Below are 9,047 nucleotides of genomic sequence, written 5' to 3'. Positions count from 1 at the left end.
GCAAGAAACACTTATTTTTCAGTCCAGTACAGAAAAAGTGCAAATACTACATGGCAACCACTATTTCAGTCAAAATCAGGAATATCACCAAGTATTTCAAAGAGCAGCATTGTGGAGAGATCCAGGCAGATTCTGTTAAGAGCCATGGAAATAACCAGATGACTGTATCTTTCCTTGTAAATATCCTTTGTACCTAATCAACATTGGTTTCAAACTTCCCCTCTCCCCCGCCCTTTCTTCCCCTCCAAAAGAGGTGCAGCCAAAACCAGAAAGCAGATTTCCCCGGGAAACTTAACGTACTTTATTTTACATCTGTGAATGTTTTCCCTTTGTTAAAAAGTTATTAACAAAACCAGCAGAGAACATTAGCATATAAATTATTCAGTGTGTTGTACGCAGATGTCCAAACCCAAGGTAGATCCTGACTTCTCTTTAACTGTTGACTGCTGCGATGCATCACTGAGAAGCACTTCCCACTGCATGCTACAGAAACAACACCTGACTGCAAAATCATATGGCATGACACGCAAGTCAAGCAGGCTTCCCAAAAGTTCATAGGTTTTCTGTGTCAACACTGAGTGAACAAAATGAGGAAAACATTCTTGAAAATCACGATCCTTCTTGCTGTAGGAACTGTTTTTGTGATCATTAGTTCTACAGCATCAGTTTTGAACAAACCAAGATGGGCGCTTCCTGGCTCTTTCAATGATCCGCTTGCCTGCATCTTTTTCTGTGGGCTTTTCTCCATCATAAAGGACAACAGTCTCTACTGTTGGAGCATTAAATGGTCCTCCTTCCTTTTTACCTATTTCCAACCGTATCAGTCGAGTTTCTGCTTTGACCTTTGCATAACAATAGCCACAAAGGACATGTTTCTGTTTCAAGTTTCCACACTCAGGACAAACATCTATGTTCCTCTGAAAAAGACAGTGGAAAAAGGAAATTTTGTAATTTGAACAGCACCAACAAAAGAAACAGGGATCAGGCAAAAACTACTAAAAATATTAAATGAAATACCAGAGAAATTCATTTGACTTTTCAAAATTTATTCTTCTCTGTAATTTTTCTGTAACATCTTGCGATCTCAAATGCTTACTTACTGAAAATAACCTATGAAGTCAATACCTACATCATTATGCCTATTGATGTTTGGAAGACTAAAGACCTGCCAACTCAATTAGATACACTGAAAGAATAGACCTTTTCCATTTATACTAGCTGTTTAGCTAAAATTCGTATTTTGTTGGCTTGCACCTAAATGGCCAATGTTTATTTAACCACTGACTACTGTCACATATGATGAACATACCTGTCACAAAATATTTTGAAGATTACAATGTCTTTTAAGCTTATTTATAAACAAATTCCAGAAAACTTTTTCATTCACTATTGACCACTACAGCGATTCCCTAAAATAAGTGAGATGAAAAACGACTGGTGTAAATCTTACTCCAGCATGCTTGTTTGCCACTAACAAAATTGATTGCAGCAAATAAGGCGGCAAGCCCGCAGAAATTTGGTGATTACCTTTACTTTTATAAGCTTATTTGGATTTCTTCGCCGGCAGCGGTTCACTTCAATGGTGCGCCTTTTCTTTGGCGCCGCCATCCACAAGATGCTATCCAAAAGGTGTGGCGCCTCGTTACTTTCGATAGTGTCGTTTACCGACTGTGGAAGAACAGCTGGACCCTGGACAGCCAGGGCTGGTCCTGCAGTGAAAAGAAAAGCTAATTCATTACACCCGAGCCCCGTTTTCGCGTGCAGTCGAGGAGACAGGATACGGATGCTACTGACACCCCCCAAAGCGAAGAGGTAAGAGGGGCCAGCGGCGCCTCACTGTTCCAGGGGGCTGCACTGTCTCCTGCTCCACCCGCCTCCCTCAGCCGTTCAACGGTTATCCCGATGCCGCCCTCTCCATCAGCCGAGAGAACAGGCTGGTACCCACCCCAGGGCGGGCTCTGCCCCCCGGAAAAAAACGGCAGGAGGCCACGCTCTAGCCGCCCCCAGCAGCGTTGAAGGAGACCGCGAAGGCGCGGCAGCGGAGAAAACACCAGGACCAGAGCCGCCATATCCGCTCGCAGTCCCACCGAGGCCCCGGAGGAACAGGAGGCGGTCGCTCGCCCGGGAGCGCATTGGGCATGCGCGCCTACCTCTGAGCCTTCTGGGAAAGCGAGTTTCCTGAGCACGTCACGGCCTAACGGGGACAGAGAGTAGGACTTCAAGTCCCAGCATGCCTCACCGCCGCCTCCTCGCCAATCATGTCCTTCGCGGGCCCGGCGCCGCTTCCCGGCATGCTCCAGCGTAAGCCGCCTCCTGGCCAGTCAGCGTGCTAATTGTCTCCTCGTGCAGGAAGTGGGTGGAGCGGTTGCGCCTGCGCAGGGGGAGGTGGTAAGCGGAGTGGAGGGCTTTGTTCCAAAATGGCGGAGCGCGGCTACAGCTTCTCCCTCACGACGTTCAGGTACTCGGAGGCAGAGGGCTGCGGGCCTAGGTGCCTGGCCCGCGGGCGAGGGGGAGGAGGGTGTGCATCCTGCGCGGACCGGTGTTCGGGCGGCGGGGCAGGGCGGAGCGGGGACTTTGCAGAGTCATTGCGCCCTCGGCGGGTTCGCGGAGCCGGGCCTGTGAGGGCCGGGGGGCGGCAGCGGCTGGACCCGGGCAGACGAGAGGGGCGTGGGCAGAACTCCGGGAATCGGGCGGCTTCGCCTTCGCCTGGGTGGGGCACACTGTTGCCGGGAGCCTTCGTGAGCCGAACGGCCGCTGGTGGGGACGGAGGTGGGGGCTGAGAGAAGAGCCCCGAGTCGCGCCTGATCCCTGACCTCGGGCCCGGATGTGGTCCCTGTTTGTCTCTCCTCTCGTTGCTGTAAGTCAGGAGTCACTGTGGGGCCAGCCTGAAGTCTGTCACGTCCTGGTAGTGCCCTGTAGCGCGTGGTTGGTGGAACGGTTTAGCAAACCTGGGGTCCCCATGCACACGCTTCAGGCTGGGTAGTAATTCTGTAAATCTGAGGTAATTGGAAATGCACGATGATACCTGAGCTATGGTATTTTGAGAGCTTGCCTCAGAATGAGTTTTGCAGATATTGGAATGAAAGAAGCCTTCAGATGAGCTTTAAGTAGTTTATTTCCTTTCCTGCTGCACTTTGCAGCCAATGCTCTCCTTGCACTTTGTGTTGTGCACTGCCTAGATGTGGGATGATTGCATGCACAGAATAAATATGCTATTGGGGTGGTATCTGTAAAAGTGTTGCTCTAATATGTACACTTAAGACTAATTCCGAGAAAAGGAAATTACATCCCATTCTTTTTTTTTTTTTGTTGAAAATATTGAGCTATCCGGAATTATACATAGGAAAAGAGAAGCTGAATGTAAGGATCTTTGTGCTGCTTTTGCTGAAGTACCTGCTTAATCTCAGAGGAGAGTAATGTTGTGTAATTGCAAAGTGGGTTACTAAAGGCTTGTTGCAGTTAAGCAAATGAAGCAGTTCACAATCTAAGACTAGGAAAAGAATCTTAATAGATGAATACAGCCAAGCATGCCTGCTTTACTCAAGCAGGTTGAATTTTTTATTAGCTCTTGGAAATGGTTTCCTAAGGGAGTTAGAAACTTCTTATACTGTACAGAAGCACAGCATTCTCACACAGAAGAGAATACACCTGCTTACACTTTCCCTCACTCATCTGTTTCTTGTACTGAGAATTGGTTATTTTAGTTTGTGCTTAGTTTTAAAATGTTTTGCTAATGTTCTGTATATTTTAATTGCTGGCAAGGAAACTATTCTGGTTTGCTAGTATTTTGTAGGGGAGAAGCTAGAATTATTACCATGTCACCTTTGTATGCTGTTTACCCAGTGTATAAATAACTGTATTAATTGATTATTGCTAACTTAGGTTTTTTTCTAACTCCTCTACACACTGAGTTACATAACTTACTATTTTACTTCTGTGTCTGTTAAAACAGCAGTGTCTGAAATACAGCCCAGAGAATAGATGCCACTTGCAAAGTCACTTGTCCAGTGTGTGACCGGTTCTGTGCTGTCCTTTTCCCTGGGGATTGAGGGATCCATTCTTGATGCCCTCATGCTGGATGAGTTACTTTGTTGGCTTGACACCTGCTGCTCTGTTCTTATGGTTCTGTATCCATTACCAGAATGATCATTAAAACAAAATGCAGGAATACCTGGGGATGGAATGGGAGCTCTTTATATCTTGTGCCATTGACCTGATGTGTGCTTACCAGTCAAGAAAAGAGTACCTGTGTTTTGCTTGTACCTTTCCGCAGTGAACATCAGTGTCTTGAAGACTTTTGCAAACCACACATGTAATGCTATTTCAGTAGAAAGTCATGATGTGCTCTGAAGATTTTTCCCACTGAGTGGGAAACTCATTTAAAATGGTATAAAGTTGGAGAACGGACTTGCCCTCCTTCAACCTGCATCCCAGTTGCTGCTCCCTATCTGAGACACACACTAGCCTTCATCAGGGTTGTAGGCAGGTTCTGTGTGAGTATCCCAGTAGCACTGTGCAGCAGTGTTTTCTGTGCTGAACCAGTCCAGTTCTTTTAGAAGGTGTTATGAATCTTCAGAACGGTGGGCTTTGGGTTTGTTTTTTTAATTCTGATTAGAATATGCTGATGCTAGGCACAAAGAGGATTTAAAAAGCAAGTTAGCATCAGATTGTTTTAGGAAAGATTTGAGCATATCAGAACTATGTTAGGCTTACTTTTGCATTTTCCTTTTTAGTCCTTCTGGAAAGCTTGTTCAGATTGAATATGCTTTGGCTGCAGTGGCTGCAGGAGCTCCATCAGTTGGGATTAAAGGTATGTTCAGAAAATAACTACTTTAGTGAAGGATACGGGATTCTGAGTATCATTTGGGAGAACTAAAATAGTTTGGACTCTGTATTGGGTTTTTCTTCTTCTTGGCATGTATTAAATATTTTGTTTTTCTTTCAGTGGCTTTTCACATGTTTTAGTGGGTTTAATATTTCCTGGGCTTTTTTCTGCAACTCAGTGATTATTTTTTTTTATAAAGAAGGAAGCTCCGTGGTAGGAGAAGAAAATTGCTGAGTTGATTTTGGAGACGCTTAGCTGGTAGGAGTAGACATCTTTTTTTGAGTGTTCCCGTCTCTTAAGTAAATAACTCCAGCTGTGTGTCCATATATATTGAAACTACACCAAAAGTTACTTCAACTGCTCAATTATTATGTGCTTCAAAATCTTCATAATGGGATTATGGGAGATGTATGATTATTTACAATGAGAAACAATGTCTTGGGTGGGTTCATCAGAGTTTCTCTGTTTAATGTGATTGTAAACTTGAAGGGTTTCTTAGAAAGGGAGAAGCAAAATTCTTTACAGTCTGATAAACTGGTTCTGTGTTTTGACTGCTTTCCATAATTTTAGTTGAATATGGGGGAAAAAAAATCTTGTTCCTTTCCAGCGGCAAATGGAGTGGTGTTGGCAACTGAGAAGAAGCAGAAATCCATTCTTTATGATGAAAGGAGCGTCCACAAAGTAGAACCAATTACCAAACATATAGGTTTAGTATACAGCGGTATGGGTCCAGATTACAGGTATTAAAAAATTTTCTTTGGTCGCCATTTAGATGCATTTGCATGCAAGAATTGTAAGAAACAGATAGCAATTAGCTCTTTCTAAGTGTGTGGCATAATATTATATTGTATTTCACTGTACAGGAAATTCACATCAAGATTTTCTTACTATATTCAATACCTTGGCAAATAACCTTCTATCTAAAGAATGAGTAGGGAATGAAGAGCAGTGTAATTCAACCTTAATTTCAGCTTAAGTATTTCACAGACTAGTCAGCTGATAAAGATAACCCAGCACAGTCTATGTTTTCTTACGTTGGTGTTATGCCAGATGTATAACTCCTTAGCATCGTGTTTATTATGAGTTTTTCATTCTAGTTGTGAAAACTAGTTGGAATTTCTTTGACATACCAATTTTGTCTTTGTTTTTAGAGTACTTGTGCACAGAGCTCGGAAGCTGGCCCAGCAATATTACTTGGTTTATCATGAGCCCATTCCAACAGCTCAGCTAGTACAGAGAATTGCCTCTGTGATGCAGGAGTACACGCAGTCTGGGTATGTGGTTTTCTGAATTCTGAGGCTGCTTAGAAAGATCATGTTTTTTAAACGTAAGGAATAACAGCTACCTGGTGATTCCATTTTTTCTGTCAAAAAGGCAGTTAGTTTTTCGATGGAGAATGCCCACCATGGAGAAGTGGCCAACGGGAGGAGTGCTAATGGGCAGCAGGAGAGATAGGGTCTGCGTACCTTGCAAACGAGCATGTCAGACAAGGCAGCATGCTTTTGTTTTTGTACTCTTGGTTGACTAATCGGTCCTGATCACAGCTCTGGGCTGGTGGGAGGCGTTTGGGGGAAGGTTAACACATCCAAAATGATTTAGTCACCTTTGGATTTCACTGAATAAATTTCACATATCAACTGTGATTTTTTAGTTTGGTCATTTTTTTGCCTGTAGTGGTGTTCGTCCATTTGGTGTATCACTGCTAATATGTGGCTGGAATGAAGGGCGGCCCTATTTATTTCAGTCAGATCCATCTGTAAGTATCTTGGGTTTGTAAATTCTACTGCTTTGATAAAACATCTGAAGCTTTATATGTGCTCGTGAAAAAGAGTGCAGAGCTAGAACAAAAGATCCCTTAACATGACTTTAGACGTCAGAATGAGCCATTTCAGTAGGTGCCTGGAGCAAGCCTGGATCATTCTGTGCCTGCTTGTTCCTGTACTGCTTGAGGGATGGCAGCTGTTTTTGAAGGGAGATCATCATCCCTTTTCATGCCCTCCCACCAAGTTGATAGTGTCAGCGAGAGTGGCATTTTGCAGCAGGTACCAGGAAAAAAAAAATTGACTGCTTATGAACAACTCAAATAGTTGTTCTCTAAACTGGATGGAAGTTAGGCCAGAATCTCTTCTATTGTGAAATGTAATGCATATGCTTTAGTGTTTAATGACAGTGGTTAATCTGAGTGTATTTGCTGTGTTTGCACTGCACTTCTGAAGAACTACCCTTTGATGCATATGTGAGTTGTAACACCTTACATGAAACAAAAAACATGGTCACTGTAGTGATCATTGATAACCTTCAGAAATTTTAATTACTACCTGATGCTCAGATGTAAAAAGCAAAATGCAGATGCCTTGTGCAAGGCAACTTGACTGAGGCATAGAACTGCTGGTGGCCTTCGTGCCAAAGGAGAGAACAGAAGTGATGGCTCAATATCCCGTTAGTAGCTAAGATAAATCAGATGGCTGATTTGCAACAAGTTGTTTACATTACTTAATCTTAAAAAAGAAGAGCATATGGCGTGAACCTCAGGAAAGATCTGACTGTGTTCACTCTCAAGGGCAAAACACTATTTCTGTTCAAGGAATCCCAAATCAAAACTATGCTAATGACTTACTAAATTTATCTTTCAAAGTAGCGGGAGGATGAAGATAGGTGGGGCCCTATACAAATGTTTTGTACGTTTTCACAGCATATGTTTCCATATCAAATTAGTCTGCATGTGATCCAAAATAGTCTCCTATATTCTCAGAACATACAGTATTTTCATAATTGCTTCTGTGCTTTTTACCAAGTAATTGAATACGGAGTGGTTGACTAAGTTATACAAACCAGTTAAATAGACTGTTGCTTCTACAGGGAGCTTACTTTGCGTGGAAAGCAACAGCAATGGGAAAAAATTATGTCAATGGGAAAACATTCCTTGAGAAAAGGTAATGTATTTGATACTGGTCTGAAAGGATACTGTCTGTCTTGTTCAGGTTCCATGTAAAACAGCCAGATAAAAAAATGCACGCTTCTAGATTATCAGAACAAAATTTTAAAATACTTAAGATTGGATGCTTTCAGTTTACTTATTTACACATGCACAGGAAATTTGCTTTATTTGAACCCCAACTTCTGTGTTTATGGCAAATTATTTCAGTGCAATAAACATAATATTCAACATATTTACAGAAATATTGTTCTATACAGTGTCAGTAGGAAAAGTAGTGGAATGTTTTGGTTTGGGTTTGTTTTTGGGTTTGTTTTTGTCTGGGTTTTTTTTCACAAAGAATAACTTTGTTAATATCACAGTGCTTACAAATTATATCTGTATGAGAAATAGGAAGATTTTAGTAGTGTTTGGGTTTTTAGAGACTCCAGAATTGTTAGGATTTGGAAGGATCTTTGTCCCATGCTGAAATACATTAAATTCTGCTTACAGATACAATGAAGATTTGGAGCTCGAAGATGCCATTCATACAGCTATCTTAACACTAAAGGTTAGCAAAATATTTAAGACACGAGTTTCTTACTGTTATGGTATCATTGATAGGATTCACTGAACTGTATTTTCTTTAATAGGAGAGCTTTGAAGGGCAAATGACAGAAGACAACATTGAAGTTGGCATCTGTAATGAAGCTGGTTTTAGGAGGCTCACTCCAACTGAGGTTAAGGACTACTTGGCTGCAATAGCCTAGTAGAAACCGAGCAAGACTGTGTGATTCACACAAAAGTATTTTTAATTTTGGCTACTTAAATGTTTTTGTTTGCAGTTTTTGCATACTTATTTCTACGTGGTTTGTCAGAGAGATTTTTTAAATATCATGGTGCAAGTGCAACAGTCCTAATATTGTAATACATGGAATCTTATTACAAGTAATCCTTTCCCTTGATACATGGAATCTTTGTACACAAAATACTGTACAAAATGTAAAGTTACAATGACAGCTTGAAAAAGGCTAAAGAATAAACTCTGAAGGACACTGTTTCGGGGGAAGGTGTCTGTGTGTCTTTTTAATCATAGCTTATTTATCTGCATAAGGCTGAGATTTCAGTATCTTTATTGTTGAGGAAACAATCTTCCACATATGTATCAGCCATGATGAGCTCATGTTAGGCCTTCTTTTAAAGAAATTAAATTTTGAGTGGGCTGGATAATTTTTTTCACTTTTGAATGTTGTTTAAATATTAAGTTACTTCCAAAAATGGTTTTATCTGGTATAAAAAAATAATGTA

At 41.7% G+C, this 9,047-nt stretch overlaps 2 protein-coding genes across 2 annotated transcripts; one reads left to right on the top strand and one right to left on the bottom strand.

Moving 5' to 3' along the window:
- Positions 1-277: 277 nt before the first annotated feature.
- Positions 278-2,126, bottom strand: MRPL32 (mitochondrial ribosomal protein L32). The gene is made up of 3 exons (XM_075083714.1): positions 1,946-2,126; positions 1,528-1,709; positions 278-917 (listed from the first exon to the last, which is right to left on the bottom strand). Exons 1-3 carry the CDS (start codon positions 2,067-2,069, stop codon positions 663-665), a joined length of 561 nt encoding a protein of 186 aa, XP_074939815.1. The 5' UTR covers positions 2,070-2,126; the 3' UTR covers positions 278-662.
- Positions 2,127-2,313: 187 nt separating this feature from the next.
- Positions 2,314-8,804, top strand: PSMA2 (proteasome 20S subunit alpha 2). Its single transcript, XM_075083713.1, has 8 exons — positions 2,314-2,458; positions 4,734-4,810; positions 5,433-5,565; positions 5,977-6,099; positions 6,500-6,581; positions 7,685-7,758; positions 8,253-8,310; positions 8,393-8,804. Exons 1-8 carry the CDS (start codon positions 2,418-2,420, stop codon positions 8,507-8,509), a joined length of 705 nt encoding a protein of 234 aa, XP_074939814.1. The 5' UTR covers positions 2,314-2,417; the 3' UTR covers positions 8,510-8,804.
- The last annotated feature ends 243 nt before the right edge of the window (positions 8,805-9,047 follow it).

This window comes from Phalacrocorax aristotelis, chromosome 2 (assembly GCF_949628215.1).
Source record: "Phalacrocorax aristotelis chromosome 2, bGulAri2.1, whole genome shotgun sequence".
Classification (NCBI taxonomy): Eukaryota; Metazoa; Chordata; class Aves; order Suliformes; family Phalacrocoracidae; genus Phalacrocorax; species Phalacrocorax aristotelis.
This window is presented reverse-complemented; position numbering and strand designations above follow the sequence as displayed.